Source organism: Ornithodoros turicata, unplaced genomic scaffold (genome assembly GCF_037126465.1).
Source record: "Ornithodoros turicata isolate Travis unplaced genomic scaffold, ASM3712646v1 ctg00001158.1, whole genome shotgun sequence".
In the NCBI taxonomy this organism is placed as follows: domain Eukaryota; kingdom Metazoa; phylum Arthropoda; class Arachnida; order Ixodida; family Argasidae; genus Ornithodoros; species Ornithodoros turicata.
This window is the reverse complement of record NW_026999481.1, coordinates 101,906-123,520: the sequence shown is the minus strand read 5'-3', so window position 1 is coordinate 123,520 and position 21,615 is coordinate 101,906. Positions and strand designations below refer to the sequence as shown.

Sequence of the window (21,615 nt, the reverse complement as noted above, 5' to 3'; positions counted from 1 at the left end):
TTTTATTCTGTCCTAATTGAATGTTTCGCAGATTTCCCTCTCTGCACTAGATTATTCTTTCTACTTCAACATTCGGGGAATAACTGTACCATAAGGGAAGCGAAAAACAAAACCGTAAAACAACCTTGTCTGCCACGGAGTTTTCTTCCGTGTTTTGTTCATTTCTAACAGCTCAATGAATCACCATATCCGGCGACATATTCTCTTCTGAAGAGCTGTCTATGCGACTTCCTCTCCCCGCTCCATATCTCTTGACCTTATATATTTGCAGGGGTGTGATTTCTGAGCCGATTGCGCATTTTTGCGCCCGGGCGATGTCCTGCTACATTCTGTTAAAAAAGTCAAAATATTTAATTTCCTGCGCCGCTGTGCACCAATTATCCCCCCCCCCCCATATTGAACAGCAACAATACTAAAACAGAAGTGCGTGCTTGCACTTGCGATAGCCTAGCTCACGCGTCCACCTAACAATAGTGGCTTTGTCGACTATCGAGACAGTTCAAGCCATACTACGCTATTTATCTAATCCAATCCGAGTCCACATGGTTCCGGTTGTGCTTCTGGTGATACACGGTCTGCGGGCGCGCTCAAACACGTATTGCGGTACCTACATGGCTTTGGTATTGTCGAAAGTAACAGGTAACACAGCCCTCGAAGCTGATATTACAGTCGTACCCACTGGAGAGAGACTCCTTCATTAACACATGCCGTTGATCTTCACCCGCCATCCTCTCGGTTCTCTGAGAAATATTTCTACTTCTAACGAATCGTGTACGTAATACGTTTCTAACAAACGCTAGTGAGTCGTTGAGAACGCTGAAGGTCATACAACAATCCGGCTGACAGGTGCAGCGGCACAGTGAACTGCGCAATGGCCAGACTGGGCCGACCGAACCCCATGCGCATGCTCTCTTAATCTGTCATTCACCCACCTCGCAGCGGGCCAATATAGCATCATCCACACTACAGTTGTATCTAATACACTACTCCTGTTCTGCACTAAACAAAATCCCCTGCATGCTTCTTCCCGCAACACGGGCGTTAAAAACTCGACACCGTCTATGAAGCCTGCACCACTGACGCATCCTGCTCCTGACTAATCTTCTTAGGTTGATGGGATAACGCATGCACTACGGTAACCCTACCATCTCCTCTCCCAGGCTCACGCTACGCTCTCTCCCTTCCCTTAACAGATTGTAGTAAGCTCTCGCTCACACAATTCAAAAATTCATGAGTGTCAGCCGAACGAGACATGTCCTTCTGTCGAATAAAATAAAAAGGAATAAGGTGCAAAAAGTGCTGCAAAGTTTTACAGGACGGGCAGCAAGGAGTCACACAGAAACAAGCGCCAAGTGATGTTTTCAGTGTTATTCTCTTCCGAAGCGAAAACAGATCCTATTAATTGCTTAGAACTCGACCAACCGTAAATTCGAGTGCCTGCTCGCCTGCGACACAAAACCAAGGGTGAGCTGTACATGTTTCTTTCGATTACGAAAATAAAAAAGAAATACTCCAAGCGAGGAATTGATCGAAGTATTAGCTCTGGATCACTATGTCTATGTTTCTTGCAGTGCAACATAACCGCGCGTTGCTGTCCTTTCCACGAGAAATACTCCATGTATCCTCAGTCATCCTTTTTGAAGCCAGAGGGTTGTACGTTGGAATACTCTTTATTTAAGAGAAATGTCTACCATGTCTCAGGATCGGCCGGAAAAAGCAAAACAGAACAAATGTGTTAGGGAGTCTGAGCATGTAAATTAAACGAAGTATCATTACTCGCCCCGCTATCCACCTATAGGGGCGGGCACAGGACGAATCTGAATTACTCTTCAAGAACAGTCCACGAGCGTTATCCATAGGACGTTCTGGGGATACAGCTCGATACATGATGACACTGTGAGGACGTCATGAGGACCGTGTGTGTTCTCGGGCATAGCATCAGCTGTAGGAAGCGGAAAATGGTGATTTAGGGCATCTGGGATAAACCACAGGATAAAAATGACCACTTACTTGGTTTCCCGGTTGAAGGTGAACAGTTGCCGTATTATGCAACCTTGAAATGCATTCATTGATTTATTAGTTGCCTAACAACAACTACATGAATGACAATGGGATGAGGAGGTTCGCCGCAACAAGTTTAAGAGCGATTACGGAATACATAGGGAAATGTTTAACCTTAGTAATTTAATAACAGTACAATATTGACAAGAGCAGGCACAAAGATTTACAGAGACCACATGAACAAAGAAATTAACGATGAAAGTTGAAAGTCGCGGAAAAGGTTAGCCTGCTGTTCAGCTGGCGTTTCGAAGGCATCTATCCGGCTGTCACGCACCGCTATTTTTGTTGCCTGGTAACTGCGCCTTCCTTGTACTGAATACGGGTAAATGTCGACGTGTGTACGATAGTTAGGGATCGGATCATGAGAACGATTTCCTGCAGAGTACTCAGATTTCGCGTTAACCATTTCATGGCCTCTTTAATGCCAAACCCGCAGCGTGTTATCCTCTCTAGTAAGCTCCTACATTTGACCCATATTGGCAAAGCATTACACGCAATTTCAAGGTGTCCTCGCATTTTATTTGTTTTGTTTTGTTGAAGTTCAAGGATTGCCATCGCGTTAGTCCTGGGTGCCCTGTATTTTCCATATTATAGAAGTAGATGAGGTACACCTCAGTTCACCCGGAAAAATCAGGTCAACTAGTAGAGAACAATTCAAAAATGATAACGGGCATTCCAAAACGTCACTAAAAGCTTTCTCGTGGTCAACACGCGAAAGTTCAAGCTTCAAAAGGAAGCTTCATTGCTGTTTTTCAGTTATGTGCTTTACAGAAAGTCGCTGAGAGAGCCCACAGCTACCCATATTTGCAGCGGAAAATGTTGCAACGTTGCGAGATCTCTACTCACAAACTGAACACAGAGCGGTATATGTCCATGTCCGGTACCGCCATGTACAGCTTGAGACAATAGTTGACATGCACGGCACTGGCGCATGTCTTCATCGCAGTGGTCATCTATATTATGCCAGGAAGAGGTCAATTATGAAACTTTTTCTATTCCGTATGAGCGCCGCGATGCAACTGTGGCTATGAGCGGCGTACAGATGTGGACAGGTGAACCTGAGACAGCATAAAGAAGTTGGGGGCAGCGGAGTTTGTATGCGTCGTGGGCCGACTTCAGGGGGAACTTGGCCGACATTCGTCATGAAAGTCTCCGGAAAACCCCGGGAAAACCTCAGACAGAGCAGTAGGCGGTACTCGAACCCACCACAATCCCAGTCAAAAACGGGTGACTGACTATTCTATTCATGTATCAGTATGTATGTCTGCCCTTGTTTTCGTGCTTGGATGTCACTGCAATGTAGAGATGCGGCACTGTGCTGTTCCGTGAACTCTTGTCCCAAGCTGTACAACACTGCTTAAACCCCACCCAATGCGGTAGTAAATTGATTTTCGCTCTCAATGGAACTCGCCATTAGCCACACTATACGATGTTGTTGGAACTTATTCTTGGACGAAGTTGATTATTTTCTTTAATTTGTACCGCTATGTAATCTAAAAATCACAAGTTCGACGCGTATGACAAAAATCCAACAAGGTATGGCAAAAACAGTGCATAACATACGAATTAACGAACACTGTCTATCTCTCTTCTTATGTTCCAGATGAATGCAGCCTTTGCAGAAAATAAGATCAAGCTGAAGATGAAAGTTTACGACACCTATGTGGTACGACCTTATACTCTGCTTCCAGACATGCATTAGCATCAGTGGGCCTATTCCTAGAGAGGGAATATAGTGAGCCAAGGTGCTGGCATGAAACCAGGTTGAGGGCAAGGCAATTTCACAGCAGCAACAAATTATTGGAACATGTTTCCAAGGGATGTTGATATCGCGGTATTCCGTGTTTCGAGTTCAGTACATCATTAATGGGCATAAATAAGGCACGAACTTTGGAACGCTATATTCGTTTCCGACCTGTCTTTCGCTCCGACAGAGAATCTTCCACCCAGTTTCAGACTATCCTTCCCTTTTTGTCTTCCCTTCGCAGACACTAAAGGGCCGCATTTACAAAGGTTGCTGATGACATTTCGTTTGAAGTCTCGCCTTCCGTCGACACGCTGTCGGTTTTCTTGTTTTACAGCAGGGTCTTGTAGCTCCTTATTGGCTCAAGCAGGACCACTGCTTCATCTATTGTGATGTATTAGTGTTCATGATGCTAAATTTGACAGCATACTGTATCCTTACAACGTCAATGTTAACACGTGTCAAAGTCATCGAAAACACAATCAGCAATTCTACGCGTGCTTCATTCAGCACTGGGATTTCTTGCAGTTGACCATTCTCAAACGTATGTAGCGCAACTCAAAAACATTTTTAGGTTCAAAATATTGGACGATAGCTTGTCTTTAGGACGCGGTTAGTAAAGATATGATCTGTACTCTCGCAATCAGACGCGCTGCTGCAAGCACTCAAGATTCATTTCGTCAGGAAAACAGAAGCAGAGTTCCACACTATAACTAGGTAAAGAAGGCGGCCGTCTGACGACAGTACCTTTGTGGGCTCTTATGGAAAGGAACGAAAGCATTGGAAGGACAGTCGCATTCAAAAATTTTAGCCTAAGTCACGGTGCGACCACAGTGGCGGCACTGATGATGATAATTACTGTCATAGAAAGCCCCAGAATTTATGACCTAGGGACACATGAATGACTTTGTTAACCGTCTGTATTTCCAGATGAATGAGGAACAGGACAGGACCCACCTCCAGGAACTTCCTGGTAGACAGGTTCAGTCAATTGACCCATATGTAGCCCATGAGACACTTAAAACAAAAATTGTTGAATACCCTGGGAGCAACGAGTCCGACATGGTCTTCGTATTCACGAGGTGGGTGTCGAGGGAATAGCACACGACACAAGTTGCCTCTCCTAGGTCGCTGACCCCTTGCATGAAAATTCATTGCACGCCGAATGCAAGAGAATGTGTTTTTAGCATAAACAGTTGCCCATTGTTCAACGTGTCTACTACCTTGGTTTTCACCAAAGCTATCGTTCTGTTTATATGTTCAGCTGTGTGCTGCGATCGTCAGTGCGAAAGTCAGTTTATGGTAATCAAAATGGTTCCATCGAAACTAAACAGTACTAGTTTTCAGGAAGGTGCTCAGGAACGCAACGAATGAGGAGACGTATTTATGTAAGTATACAAGGCACAGCAAGTAATAAGCACAGCCTAGTAGAGACAACAATGGGGCAATATGTGGGTTTTGCCGGCCTATAATACGCTGACACGAGAACCCATCAAGGATAAGCGTAGCACCGGCGACGAGACGGAAGCAAAATAGCAGCAATTGACGCATCTATGGAACAATTTTGAGGTTCAGGCTGGGCTATATAGGCGGGACGTCTGACCTCCGTCTGACACGTCTGAGATGTTGGGCGTGCCACAGGGTAGGACTGTGGATAATTTCGACTACCCGGGGTTCCTTCGGAATCTCCGACACATGGTGCTATAGGCAACGTTCCCTCCCCCACATTCCTGCCCCGCGCGGCTGGGTTTGAACCCGACCTTGAGCTCAGCCAGGCAACACGTTAGCGACTCAGCTACTGAGCAGGGCAGCCCAATACTGAAATTCCAAAATTGGCGCTCATGCTCAAACTGTATAGGCTCGCACGTTTTCGGTAACTAATTTGAACGATTGTTGAAAAGGGGTTCATGCTACATCGCATATTGTGGCCTATGGAGGATCAGACCTATTTGGGATCCTCAGTGGCATATTTCCAAACCCGCCCCTGTCGCCGCCGCTTCCAGTCTACGCGGTGTCACCGGCGTTAGCGGCCGCAGAACGCCATGAAATGTCATTGTGGCCGCTACGCTTGTATTCAGGGCGTGTTACTGGACGGATGATGAGCGAAAGGTGAGACAGATCTGTTTAGGTGCCTCTGGTTGATAAGGAATGTAGTATCTACTGGGACATTTATGCATCTTGCTTCTGAGAACATGATATATTCGATAGTCAACGTTTTCAGTGAAGGTTACGTTGTGCTGCTGCTTCGTGTCTCCAGTTGCGATTGCATGAATACAAGGATCATTCAAAATACTTTGAAAAAGTGCCAACAGAGTAAAGCAGAATATGGGCTGAAGCTTTCCTGCATGTAACCACCTTTGATGGAGTGGAGTGGAGGAGTATTATGCACGTGAGTTTGGATGACATGTTCGTGTACGTTTCAAGACGACGATGAACAAAGAAATGCGAGGTGGCGCATGAGTGGCGTAGTGATGGTAATTTAAGAAATCACCGTAGATCGGCTTGGTTTCTCTGGTATTGTGCCATATCACGAAGCCATCAAGAATAAGCGTAGCACCGGCGACAAGACGGAAGCAAAATAGCAACAATTGACGCATCTATGGAACAATTTTGAGGTTCAGGCTTGGCTGTATAGGTGGGACGTCTGACCTCCGTCTTTGAAGCAAATGGAATTGAAGACCTCGTGGAGAAACAAGCTCAGCTACTCACGAGACGTGAATCTAAAACGTTTGCAACAATCTATTGTTCGAGTAGTATATAGTCAGCTCAACTGGCCCACAACTCACACATTGGCCTGGACGCCATTAATGAGCAATTAGAGCAATTTGGGACCCCCCACAGTAATTAGGATCATTCAGGGAGTCATTTCACTAATTGGGGAGCATCTGAGACGTGTCCAGCTGTGAGTTGTGGGCTAGTTGAGCTGATAAAAAATAAAAAAATAGGTAGAAAATAAAATAAAAAGATAGAGATAGAGTGGAGATAAACGATGCCATCTCGGAGAAAGCGGTCCGGAACGGTCGCTGACCATCGCCGGGCGACGGAGCACAGAGGCAGGTTGGAAAGCATCGCAGCTATGGCCACCAGTTCCGGACATCCTGTGACGTCAGCTGTGACGTCATCATGGCATGTCTGGGCATGGCATGGCATGGCAGCTCTGGACATGCGAGGAGAAAAACACTCGTAATACAGAGGCTGGGAAAGCAAGGGTATGCTAACCATCGATAGCTAACAAGAAAAAGAATTAGTTACACAACAAATGAGCCCACCACTACAGGAGCGCAGAACGATGCGACTGCTCCATCCGACAGCCAGGCAGAGAACTGACTCGTAATGTTTTTTTTCTCCTATATAAAGACCCGCATCTGCACCCCCTAGCGGTTACTTTCTCAACTAATCTACGACAAAATTATTAAGAATCACGCCAGCGCTACTCCCCTTCCCAAGGCAGAAGAAGATAGAAAATGGCAGGGATGCCCGGACAGCAGCAACCAGCACCCGACGTGCACCGGCATGAAAATCGCAAACAAAGCGGGGACAAAGTTGGCAAAATAATTAGTTACACAACAAATCAACCCACCACAACAGGAGCGCAGACCGATGCGACTGCTCCATCCGAGAGGCAGGCAGAAACTGAGCGAGCGCGGGCACTGCAGAGCAACCGAGTGCACGTCTGCTCTCCGCGACAGCCAGCGAGCAACTGACTGGGGCGACAAGCCGCGTCCGTTACGCATGCGCGCGCGCTCTTAGGGCCCTCTGCGGCGACCACCTGCGAGAGGCTAAAAGAGAAGAGCATTCCTGCGCCCTCTTGTTGCGTTGCTCATTGGTCGTGACGTCATCCCATTGTCCCAAGGCTACACCGTTTTTTCCCACTAATGCTCCTTTGGACAAGGTCAATCTGCAATGAAGCCGCGGTATGACGTCATCATGCACCTGCATGGCTCAAGGACGCTTATGCTCTAGACAGGGGACCTATTATTTATTGAATCACTATCCCAATATTATTTCCTTTATTCTTCTATAACGATTTCATAGGAAACTATTGCAGAAGAGCACCATGTATGAAAGCTGATCGTAGGAATTCCAAAGTCTTACTAAATGAGACTTGCAACAGAACAAAATATCCTAACACGTAACTCCATCAATGGCTAATAAGAGGACTAGGCACTCAACAAATCAACACAGAGTACGGGTAACAAGGAGTGCAGAACGATGCGTCTACTCCATCCGACAGCCAGGCACGGAATTGAATCTCAATGCTTTTTCTCCTCTATAAAGTCATGCATCTGTCCCTGTTGCGGTTGATTTCTGAACTAATTTAACCATAGAATTATTAAGAATAGCGCTATTCCCATTCAGGGCAGCACTATCGACATCGTCAAGACAAGAATGTTCCTTGTCAAAAAAAGAAAATACGAAGCGTCAACTAAGGAAAGCATGCATGTCAGGACACGTCAGGACAAATCGTACGACTGCTGGGCAATGGAGGAAAACAAACACAGACACTTGAACAGAGTGAAAAAGACACTCACCATCATTTTTCACGTTCACAGCATTCCCTCATTGTAAATCCTGTTTCGTCACAAAATCCACCTGCATCGTCGAACACCATTCGCCAGTGACGAACCACACATCCGCACCCCAACAGAGGCAGACAGAACCCCACCGAAGCTACGCTCTTCCACTGACGGCCAACACAATTGCCAGGAGCAGAATTAGCGTGTCCACACTCGTCAGTGTCCAAGAGAGAAGTGAATCCTTGCGCTCCCTGCAGGCAGTGTTGCCAACTTTTTTTCGGCGCTCCCTCCAAGTCAACCCCAAAACCCTCTAGAATCTGGACAAAAACCTCCGTTTCTAAAAATATCGTGTATTTTCAGTGAAACAATTAGATATTGATGATATGCTGATATATTCACTTGCGCGGAACAAGATATCACAGGTTTACCTTTACCGAGTAACGCCCAAACTCGAGTTGAGGGGAGAGTAGTGAGAAAATAAAAATAAAGAGTGGGGATCGAGTCTAGAAGTCTGTCAGAATGCATTGCTTTGCAATGCTATGCTTTGGGATACCTCTTCAAGCCAGTCTTTGAATTCATAAAGTTTAAGCCACTCCTTCGAGAACTTCTGTCGGTATGGTGACTTCTTCTCTGGATTGGAAGGCTTCCCCATTATTGTGAGGAGGGATATTGTGCCCCAGAAGTAAACAGACTCGCGAAAAATCCAAAGAGCTTCACAGAGCATGCAAAAACCAACACTCGTCCGCCGTCACGGGGGAGCGGACGCTTGGCCGGAGCAGAGGCCAGCACACGAAGCACGAGAAAACCCCCGAGTCAGCCGCATAAGGTGTGCAACACGCTATTTTCTAAAACATCAGGCGTTCTGAAACTTCTGCAGTTTGTCGTCTGACATTCGTTGATCCTGTTTTGGGGTCGTATTAGCAAAAATTTTATGGGTACATAACGAAAGTCGAAATTCCTCTGAAATCCCTCCGAAGTGAAACAAAAACCTCCAGATTTCCCTCCTCCCTCCAAATCGAAGTTCTTCCCGCTAGGCTCCGGCACAAACCCTCGAGATTTGGAGGGAAATCCTCCAACTTGGCAACACTGCCTGCAGGATTGGTCGTGACGTCATCCTATTGTCTCAGGGCTACACTGTTTTTATCCACTAATGCTCCTCTAGACAAGGTCAACGTGAAACAATAGTGTTGCGGTATGACGTCATCATGCAGGTGCGTGGCTCAAGGACGCGTACGCTCTAGACAGAGGACCTGTTATTTATTGAATCAGTATCCCAATATTATTTCCTTTATTCTACTATAATGATTGCATAGGGAACTATTGCAGAAGAGCACCATACATGAGAGGAGATTGTAGGAATTAAGCATTTCATTCCCAAAGTCTTACTGTACAGGAAAAATAGAATAGTGGTTCAGCAAGACATGTCCATCCCATCCGACAGCCAGGCAGCTAACTGAATAATGATGCTTTGTTCCTCCTGAATAAAGTCACACACCTGTCCCCCTCACGGTTACTCTTTGAACTAAATGAATCGCAAAAGCATTAAGAATAGCACTATTCCCATTCAGGGCAGCACTATCGACATCGTCAAGAATGACTCTTTTCAAAAAGGAAAAACTACATGTAGAAGGAAAGCATGTTAGAACAGGCCCAGGCATGTCAGCGCATGTTTGTCAGACAACAAGGTGGAAAAAAGCGGAAAGAAACACTTGAATAAAGAAGAAAACCAGTATCAAACTATTTCTAAGCACACGCACTCCTCTTATTCAAAAACAGTGCTCATCATAAATCTGTCCAGGGCAATACGCACCATTTTTCTATTGCTACACTTTTTTCCAGTAACGGTCAACGCATTGCTACAGACTGCGTGACGTCATCACATCCTGTCTGAAGAAGACAGCGGCAAAGACTCCTATTAATTATTGAATCGCAAGAGTATTTCCTTTGTCCGATTCTTAATGACGTCCATTTTTACAATAAAATTCAACAAAAAAGCACCATGCATATTAGCGATTTTCACCCCAGAGGCTCATCATGGTCATTAGAATCATATCACCAGTAAACTACCACTGCTCTTTTAAAATAATAAGTGAGACCACTCAACATCATTACCAGGCTCATGTAATACATGACCCTTTCTATGCTCATACATTCGTTGTCTGAGGCTACACCTGCGAGCAAAAAGTCGCGAACGCCGGGGGCAAAGTTTCGCGCTCGACGGAAGACTAGACAAAACGCCTTTACGGGAACATGATGGCATTCCTATATTATATTAATGATTATTGCATTGCAGTTTAGAAAAGCTACTACAAAGCTAATTTTAGGAGCCTATTAAAATTGTACTTTTTATGGAAACTATAATTGCCCTATTACTTGGATCGCCATTAATGAAGCATTCCAATTTTTTCTCTTCCAATTTCAGCCCTGTCATGCAGTGAAGCAGACTCACATCCACAATAATTTACACTGAGGGTGCCGTGCTTAAGGAATTCCTATCCTGCGCTCAGATGCAAGCGTTTCTGCACAAATACCTATAACAGCGTACTACTTCAACATACCGAGGTCCTAACAACATCTAACAAACAAGCAGAGAAACCCACTTCTCAGCTGTACCATGCGACTTTCTTCTGCGCAAAAGCAGTGATTTGAGGAAAGAGCAGCAAAAATTGCGCGCACTTGTGCTTGACTTAAAAAAAGTGAAGCATATGCTATAAACTAAGAAAAAAACACCCATTTCTGGTATCAGATAATTCTTGCATAATGCTACATGCACAGCCGCATTGTCGCAAAGAAAGCACAGGACAAGGGCACACAAATTCCTTGAAGCGAGCAGGGAAAAGGCTTAAGACCTCAGGAATAATCGCAGAGTCACCACACATCGCTACGCGGCTAACCCAAGATAACAAGATAATAGCGGCGGGTACAATTGCAACACTGCTAAACAAGCCCCAACATGCCGTTATGACGTCACAAACCAGGAAAAAAGCATGCACACACAGTCAGAGAGGTGCCATACTGTAATTTCTCCTCCACGCTCACATACCAGCATTTCTGCGCAAATACTTACACACACAACAAACACACACAACGCATACATACAAAACAACATACATACAGACATATGCATATACATACAAACAAATTCCATTCTCATGAACTCTCCTCAGCCGAGCGGCCTTCTCCTGCTCTACCTGGATGCTGACTTTCCCCCTCACCTACATTCTGAGTAAAAGCAGCGAAAGAAGAAAAGAACCGCGAAAAATTACACGGCATTTGTTCCCCACTTGCTGTAACAGCAAGAAACCGTAGCGCACGCTAATAAGCTGAGAAAAAGACACCCATTTCTGCCACCTGATAATTCTTGCATAATGCCACATACAGAGTCGCATTGCCCTTGCGTAAAGGAAGCACAGGACAGGGATGCAAATTTCCTTAAGTGAGCAGAGGAAAGGCTTAAGTCGAACCGCTCAGGAATAATCCGAGAATCACCGCTTATCGCTATACGCGGCTAGCACAACATGACAGCAACAAGGTATTAGCGAAGGGTAAAATTTGCAAGACACTACTGAATAAGTCCAGACATGCGACATCACATACAAAATACTGCTCATCGGGGAATGACCTAAGCCTTCGACAGAAAATCATATAGAGCGTACACAACTTCATTTTTCTATTTTGCGTAAACTAAACGCGGTTTGCTCGGAAAACGACGGACAAAGTTTCTTAGGGAGCAGAGAAATATAGGAATTTCTACTCCGTGCTCAGATACCAGCATTTCTGCTCAAAAACCCATGACTGCAAAATTAAGCACTGCTTACTTCTTCAAGGTTTTTGAACTCCCAACAAAATCAAACAAACAACCCCACTTCCACTGATAGAACACTATTCAGCTTTTACCAGGAGGCTTTCTTCAGCGGAAAAGTAGAGAAAATAAGAAAAGAGCAGCGAAAATTACATGCACTTTTGCTTGCATGGCTATAAGAGAAAAAATAAAATAACGAGGCACACGCTAAGAAACTGACAGACGCCCATTTCTGCTATCAGATAATTATTGCATAATGATAAATACTCAATTGCATTGTCCCTGCGTGAAGAAAGCGCAGGAAAAGGACACAATTTATCTTAAGCGAGCAGGGAAAGTCACTTCTACTCGGACAGCTTAATACCATAAAGTTCGAATTTTCGCAAAGAAACCAAAGCTTGAACAGCGCCACGAACGTGACAGATACATACTAACAAACAAACAACGGTAAATCAAACGACGATCTCCCGAAATCACAAACACCCCAAGAAGGCGAGATGCGGCTGGTAAGGATCGTCAAAAGCAAGCGATCATGGATATATACGGGCATGTAATCAGAAGACTAGGACTCCGGCCATATATACGAATCATGTTGACAATATGTAGTCAGCGTTGCTACTTCACTCGCCTCGCAATAAGAAACGCCATCCACACATTTTGTTGTTTGGAGAGACACGTTCGGTGTTTTTGGCCAATCTAGTATTGCTCAAGTTGATGACACATTACTTTCCTGCCTTAACACACTGCGCAAGGAGCATTCAAATATCAATTTATTGACCATTTCTGATGTCAACTGCATGCTGTAAGATATTCGCTATATGTCTGATATGTACTTAATTCCAGATTTGCCTGCGTATCTTCGCATAATGATTGTCACTTGAAACTCAACAGGCGGTCCTCTCGCACACTTCATGTGAACCTGCGTGCCCCTTTGAGTGGCATCCATCCTGTGAGAAGATGCAGGTGCTTCGCTAGATCATGCGACGCCTTCTCTTGACTTGTCACGCGACCTGTACAGATAAGCTGAGAGCTTCGCAATAGAGGGTTATCAAACGTTCGCATAGGCCAAAAAATATTTGGTAGGACAGTTTTGAGATATTTGAACGCGGTCAAGGAGTGAACTTCCCCATTTTCCATGCTGCTTTAAAGGGGCAGTAAATACGTAAACAAGGTGCGCATTTCTCTCCGTTAAATTAGTGAAAGCTTAGGCAGTGACAGCTCGTTGTACTTACTATCGCCGAAATCCGAAATGCGCTTGCATGCGGATGATATATACAATGCACTCTGTCGCTTCTTAGCTCCGCCCTGTGATCTCACTTGACGTCATTTTGACCTGGCTCTTTCCTCACCAATTATGAAGAAGGGTTCCACGAATAATTTTACTTCACTTGCGAAAGTTGACTAGATGTTTGTTAATCATATTATATTCAACCCCTAAACGGTTCCATCTTCAAACTGGAAAAACGCGAATCAGTGAAACGAATCAGGGAGTGCGGACCCTGTAGCGTTAGCGTGAGGTCGCAGGCAGATCACAGGCTGGTACCGCTGTCCACCACCGTTGTCGCTTTCTGCGTTCAGTTGAGGTATCACACACGCAACAGGTTTCCTTACACGCAGCACCACACAAGCGCGAATGAATATACGGCGCTACAGTTCCCGAATCTCAGGTGAGCGATGGTCGTCGTCTTGGTCACCTTCGAATGGTTCAGACGACTGGGCTGGGGTACTTTGGATTGAACCACGCGGCATCGCGTCACCAGCTCGCGCGACTCAGTGGTTAGTGCGTGCTGGCCATGTCACGTCGTAATTGGGAGGTACCCGGGTGCGAATCGTGTCATGTGATAGCAGCCCAACTACTGACTTTCGCGTCAACATTAGGCTCTAAGTATTGCTTAGTCGAGACGGAGATGTTGGAGAGAGATTTCATGACGCTTAATTTCGAAACGGCGGATGGCAAAATGTAGTTCCCCAGAAGCAAACAGAACACTCCGCCTCACCGCTGATAATAGAGCTTGTTTATTGGCTGGGAATCTGAAACGTCACGTCACGTCCCTCCAGAGCGTAGAGCTCCTCCCGCGATCGGACTGCAAAAGGCTACGTAGCCATGTGGCGTATGCGTGGTCGAGAGAGGCGTGCGAGTTATCATGTTTGAAAGCATTTATATACGTCATTGAGTAGGCAGGAGCCGAATGAAATGTATATTGGGTTATTAGGAGCTGCGTTCGTTCATGGGGTTCATTATTTGTGAAATATTTGCCTACCTGTTTCGAAGGGTTCCCCTTTTGTTTTCGATCTAAAATTTCAAAAGTCATGAAAACTGCTTTTGATATTTGATAAAGGCTAGCTTCTACAAGCGAGCCTTTTTGGAGGTGCTTCTACAAGCCATACCATTCCAGCGCTGTTTTGTGCTCGTAGAAGTTGTTTCTATTCATCAGTGTGATCTGAAATCTTTGTCTATTGTGTTTCCGGAATGTTACACGGCGGTTGCGACCGGCGTGGTATACTGTGCGGTGTGCACCGATGACGAAGACTATGTGCACCTGCTGCCACGCGCTGCTGCGCTAGCTTGTCAGTTCTACCGGCACCGTCCTAGCGTGAGGTCACGACTATCTGCCCGCTGGGACATTCCATCATCGCCGGTCAGGACATGTGTAATGTGTAGAGGAAGACCATCGTCCTCTACATTTGGCGACCCGGACGAAGAACACCAGATTCGGCGAAATTCGGCATCTTACCAACCCAAATTTGGACAACCACCGTCAATATCAGGCATCAATTCGGCCCACCTCACCACCACCAAACTTAGTGCTGACAGCAGTCGATGGCGCTACGGCAAAACTCGTGAGTCCCAAGCACTTCGTTACACCGGGGGCTCGTAACGTAATAGGGGCCACCATCTTCTCACTCGGCTTCGACGCCCCGTACCGGTTGCGGTACGCCGTGGTCCATCACACTTCGCCAGGCCTTCACGTATATCGTGATGGTATTCCCCGGATCTACCAGCGGTACCTGGTCGAGCAACGTGCTCCCTCACCGCATCTCCGAGCCGCTGGTCACTCGCCCTGACGACGCGTCAGCTCGGCAACGCCAGAACACGCTCGTGACTACGGCTTACGTCGCCCCCATCGCAACACGCTCTGCGTGACTTCGCCACCCTCCCCGACGCTCCGGTACTCTTAGCCCACCAGCGTCCGCCAAGTTAGCCGTGATTCCTGCGCCGTGCCTCTTGTCACCGTGTCTCTACCCGCTCCGAGTCTGAGAGGGGGAGTACTGTGTACTGTGTCCTGTGTCCACCGATGACGACGACGATGTGCCCCTGCTGCCACGAGCTGCTGCGCTGGCTTGTCAGTTCTACCGGCACCGTCCTAGCGTGACGCCACGACCATCTGCCCGCTGGGACACTGCATCATCGCCGGTCAGGACTCATGTAAAGGAACACCATCTCCTCTACAACTTCTGCGCGGTGGACCTGGGGAGGAGAAATGTCTCTAATGGAGGAGCCTGCAACCGGGTGTTTTCCCTCTGGCTCCTCCATGTCTATGGTTTCTAGTTTGTGATATATTTTGTGTAGAATGAAATACAGTCAACCCTCGATTTATGAACCTTCGATTTATGAATTCCCTCGTTTTATGAACACTAGCACGAGGACCCAAACTTTTTACATGCATTTTTCCCTCGTTTTATGAACCTCGGTATTCGAATAATGAATGGAATTTCTGGCAACTAGGAGTTGCCCAGCGTTTTTGCCCTCAATTTATGAACGGGTCGTTCCGAGGCCAACAAAAACCTTCAAAGGGATTATTCGTGGTCTCATGAATGACGCTTGAACAGACAACACGTTTGCCAGGTATTGCACCCTCGGTTCTTAACCCCTCGAAATCCGAACAACAAACGGGTTTTTGCAGAAGTGTTCCTGACCTCAATTCACGAATAAGGTGTCCGCTCTCACCCGGAGATTAATAGACATAGGTTAAAAAGCCCAGAGGAAATCCGAGACCAGTTGAGTGCGAACGTGCTGACATCTCCTCTTTCCAAGATTGCCACAGCGGAAGGCATGGTCCAAAGCAAAATTACACTATTTAGTATTGCATAATAAACAGAGTGTGAATGCGATAACATCTGTGCTTTGTGAGATTGATACAGCAGAAGGCATGGTCGAAAGCAAAATTACACAATATATTGCATTATAAACAAAAAAACAACTCGGAAATACTGTTCCATTTGCTCGATAGTACTCACCTAACGGAATTTTCGATTTATGAATCGCTCGATTTATGAACGATTTTTCGGGGAACCGAGGGTGTTCATAAATTGAGGGTTGACTGTAAATGAAAATGAAATCTCTCCAGCTTCCTGTTTCGGGTTCATTCCATCCCGATTTGAAGCCGAATTTGACACAGGTGGGAGAAAGTCTGTGGTGTGAAGGCACGTGCCTCACGACGGGGGTCGCCGATATTTCAAACAGTGATTGTTGTTGTTCATTGTCTCTGACAGTGTTTGTACTTGTCTCGTCTCCATTGTCACTTCACTCAACTGTTTTTGAACTTTTGAAACACTTTCAAACACTCCACGGCTATCGGGGGCTCTCGTCCTGAGCAACTTCCCTTCATATTTTCTTACGGATCCGCCAGAATCCTACCCACCAGACTTATGGTACGTATAAGCGGATATTATTCGGCAGGTATGACGTGCATCATTTTTTGCCCGATCGTTCTGAACTCTCCCTTTAAGCCTCACAACATACTGCTGTGTTTGTGAAAAACAAATCGAAACTATTTCATTCAGCTCACACACTACTTTACTTGAAGGTGCTAGTGGCCATCTTCGGTTTCGTTCAGTTCCGAATTTCAATTTGAAATGCAAAAATGTTATCTAGAACTTGCCGAGTATGTTTGGGTCAGGCAAGATGTGTCTAGCGAAGTGAATTGCTGGCGGAACTTTAGACTGCAACGGCTGTCTCTGCCGGAGCGTTCTAGTGCGGAAATTCGTGATGCTTCAATTGTGGTCGATCAACTGTGGTCGATAGAGTATCACGATATCTTCATTGTGTCCTTCATTGAGTCTTCATTCTTTCAATGTACTGACATCTTTCAGATTGGTACTACACAGGAAAAGGACCCTGTGGAGGACGCTTGGAGCCCAACATCTTCTACGACGCTCCCTTTTCATATAAAGCTATTGTACAATCTATGTGGATCACCACCCTGGTCAGGTACGTCGATCATGCGGGAATATCCAAATTCAACGGAGTATACACTAAGTACACGCTATACAGATAACAGGACACGCACAGGAAAGCTTGTCCGCAGGGTCCATGACGACGAAGCATGAGCTTATAGGCACAACTACAAGGACGCGACGTAAGAACACAACGCGAGCTTGTGTTGTGTAGTTACTTACATCCTTGTAGTTGTTACAAAGAAGTTGTAGTTGGAGCTGTTTCGCTGTAAAAAACTTTTCTGAACGCAATGCGTGTGTTACGAATACGTATTCGTAACGCATGCATTGCGTTTGGGAAAGTTATTTCAACTTTGGAACTCCAATTGCGAATGCAGTGGGAGCACGAACTGGGTCCTGAATAGGTTCATTTGATTTTCAGTCCAATAGGCGGCAAAAGCACAACCGGTCGACCAATTGGAACACCAGTTTGGTGTACAATGGGAAGAACAACTGTTTTTGGAACGGGTCCAATTGGTCAAATGGGTGTCGAAAACACAACTGGTCGACAAACTGGATCCAATTGAAAATTTTCCAATTGGACCCATTACTTTTTTTCGACTGGGGTACGATTATCCGAACTGTACTACCACTGCTCCGGTAAGCCAATTATGATGCACCTCCTTGATTTCATCACAAAGGATATAGCGTGTTTGAAACACAGCTGCTACACCCTTGTCTTGGGGCTTACACATTGAGACTTCTGGTATACACTGTCTTGAAACTTGCGAAACTTGGTATGCGAAGGCGTTCCGTAATAATGCGATGACCAATTTTAGTATGCTAAGCGATTAGTTGTCTCAAGTCAAGACATGTACGTTACTCATAACATATGTGATGCTGCAGAGGTATGACCGTCCAAGAAGATATACAACAAGCAACGCTTGTCGTGTATTTTGTGTATTTTGTGGTCAGTATGGGATGTCTGACGTTGCATGTGCTAACAGCGTGCCTGTGAATTTGTTGCTCCTGAACCAGCAGAACTTGAGGATCGGGTGTTGATGGGCTGAACGAGTCCCCCGACATCACTCGACGTTTTGTCAACCCTGTCAACATTGGACTAAGTACAGCAGGTCTTGTGGACAGACTTTTAGACTTAGTGGGAAGCATATGTCTCAAGTGACGAGACGGATTTTTTTTTATCGCACGAAGCAATCGGACCGCCGGAATGGAAAGGAGGTGCGGTGCCATGAACTGCTCGTGTTTCTAGTGAATATTGCCACAATTGCGACTACGAAAGAGAAGCTGAATATGAATCGCTGAAACAAGGTGCAGTGCCATCAGAAAACCTGTCCACACCGGTGAAAGAACATCCACAATATACGGCGCAAAAGCGTGATTGCTTTGTGTTATTGGGGCTAACAAGGTCCGTGTGTTCCAAATGTTATCACATAATCAGGATTGTGCAAATGGGTTAATTATCTTCTGGTCAGCTTGGAACCTTGCGGCCGCTTATGACACACAAGAGGGAGAGAGAGTAAAAAAGACAAAATACTAGTTACAGAAACTAGTCACAAGACTCAGGTGTGCACTTTTTATAAAAATACATCTCGCTCAGCATGATCTTTCACTCTCAGAAAAAAAAAAAGAGTATGAGAAACTCTATTGGGGGTGTTCACGCTGGTCACATATGCCTCCCTTTGTAGTCTTTGGTCTACTCCCCTTCTAAGGATGTTCTACTGACTCCCTTGATAAAGTAGTCCTCGACTCCCCTCCGTGAGGGTGTTACCCTGGCACCATTCCCGCATGTGCTTCCTTGACTGCCTAACAAGCACATCACAGAGAACACTAAGCACTCTTTCCTACCCTGTCATTAAGTGTTACTTCATTGGACTTATTTTGTGCAGATACCGATCTGCGCTACACCGCGTTACAAAAACAATACTGCCCGCGCCCCAAAACACGAACAACAGGCGCAGTGCCTCTCAGTCTTGCTCAATAGTTAAGGTAGAGTCCCATAGAACTACGGAAGCAGAACACTCCTCAGAAGCATTCATTGCGATTGCAGCACTATGCACTTTACAACCTGCCCCTAGAGCACAAAAGTCTTGTAATGGTGACGGACATACGCCTCATGAACTCGCACTGCATCTGCAGTAAAGTGCATCTGCATCTGCATCTGCGCTTAGCGTTGCAGAACACATATCCCTTTGTACCGAACGTTCCATTTCTTAGTTCTTTAGAGAGTATTTCCACGGACATTTTCCCTCCAATGAAACGACCGATCCAAGTGTCAGTTACAATTAAAGAGAAAAGAATACATTGTAGAATCTCTTTAAGAAACTTTATGAGCACAAGGAAACTTCCTTGTGCTCATATATTGTGCGGTAGATATATAGGAAATAGGCACCAGCTTGCTCGTGAAATTGCAGAATCTGTTCCTCGGTGAGTAATGTTGGATACTTTCCAAGAATATTTGCCACAAACGGCTTTTTTTGGTACAGCCAGGGCTTGCCAGGGCTTGCGAAATGTAAATGCCTTCTGCAGGAACAAAACTACTTTTGCCATGCTAGACACAGGCTTGTTCATCTCTTCTATTTACAGGCGTGTCTCGGTAAAGTTAACAAATAAATAAGGATACCAGACTGTACTGTTGCATAGTCTGGAAGAACCTCGTTAGGGGAGTGAGGCTAACACCTCTCCATGAAGGGAGTGCACCTAAGACCCCACATTAAATACGAGCGAGAAAAGGTGTCGCTGCAACGCTTTCTGTGTTCGCGACGGTGTCCGAGCATTGTTTGACACCCTTTTGACTCACTTTTTTTCTGAGAGTGTAGAAACCATATTTTATGTAATCTATTGAATATTCTCTACTTTCATGTTTACAGGAAACATGTTTGAGAGCACAGCATAACCAGTGCAGCCCACTAGTCAAAGCAGACAAATTTTGTGCAGCCGCCTCTTTGCAGAATTGCATTGCATTGCAATATTGGTGCAAAGTTACTGCAATAATTTGTGCTGACTGTGTTGCTATGTTTTCTGCCGAAATGTTCTTTGTGTTTTATTAAACAAAGTCAGCACCTTTCAGTAGAATAGTTTGTTCCCTGGCCTCTTGAACTCTCTTTAAAGAAAGGACTGAAAGATTCGAGATTCGTAAGTCTCGTGAATTCGTAGAACCTTCCTTGGATTCGAATTCGGATTCAAGAAATTCTAGATTCGTCCATCTCTTAATATTCTCAACACAGAACTGTATTGATAATATTGAGAGGACGAATGGGGTGTTTCATCCACCATGGTCGATGGCAGTCGATGCTCTACCCCATTACCGGATCCCCAGGATCGGTATTTTCCGTAATGATAAACGCAGGCCCATTATTGTCCGCTTCGCGAACTTTAAAGTAAAAGATAGTGTGCTACAGTTGCGGCACAAGCTAAAAGAGAGTGAATTCAGCATTGCAGAAGACTTTTCTCTACCCACTCGTCTTGCTAGGAAAAAGCTATTAGAGTATGGGAAGAGCATGAACAGTCCTTTTAAGCTTCGCTACAATAAGTTATACATCGACAACAAATGTTTTATGTATGATAGTGAAGCTGACTCTGTCTACGAAAATACTAGTCCTTCACGGTACCAGAACAGAATCAATTCAGGAGAAACGCTGGATTCTGCGAGTTCGAGTAATGAGGCACGCGGTTCGTATGTAAGCGTCGTCGAACGCAACTTAATTGACCACTCGCAGAGGGTGATGGTCATAGTTCTACAAATGAAATAACTGTTTTGTACACCAATATACGGAGTGTTGTAAACAAGCGTGACGATCTTTGCTCAGTTATTGACTCATGTGATGCATCTATAGTTGTGCTGACTGAAACGTGCATTAATCTCAAACCGTGAGTTATTTAGGTGTGAACGTGATTACAATGTTTTCCGCGCTGATAGAGGCTCACGCCCCAAGCAGCACAGTGTACTGAAAGTCGAGTGCAATGGGGGTGGCCGGTATGTGTCTTATCAATGTTCTTTAGATTCACGAGTGTGTTCAAGGCCTTCCACCTACCCGTCCACCCCTATTGCACTCGACTTTCAGTACATTGTGCTGCTTGGGGCACTGGTGGTGGTGTCCTCGTGGCAGTAGCCGTACACCTCAACGCAGTTATCGTGAACATTGATTGTGATCTTGAAATACTTTGGGTTTTAATATGTTGTCAACACGTCCGTTTTGTTTTGGGCGTCTGTTATCGTCCTCCATCGATGGATCGTTCATTCATGTGCAAACTTCATGATGTCCTTAATACGGTAGTTATTCGTTATCCAGCATTACCTTTATTCCTGCTCGGTG

At 45.4% G+C, this 21,615-nt stretch overlaps 1 protein-coding gene across 1 annotated transcript in view; it reads left to right on the top strand.

Moving 5' to 3' along the window:
- Nucleotides 1-3,480: 3,480 nt before the first annotated feature.
- The window catches only part of LOC135376570 (uncharacterized), a 33,433-nt gene continuing 15,298 nt past the window's right edge, over nt 3,481-21,615 (top strand). The window contains exons 1-4 of the mRNA XM_064609106.1: nt 3,481-3,727; nt 4,736-4,887; nt 5,153-5,193; nt 17,219-17,336. Coding sequence (XP_064465176.1) covers nt 3,656-3,727; nt 4,736-4,887; nt 5,153-5,193; nt 17,219-17,336 — 383 coding nt within the window. The 5' untranslated portion in view covers nt 3,481-3,655. The remainder of the gene's footprint in view (nt 3,728-4,735; nt 4,888-5,152; nt 5,194-17,218; nt 17,337-21,615) is intronic.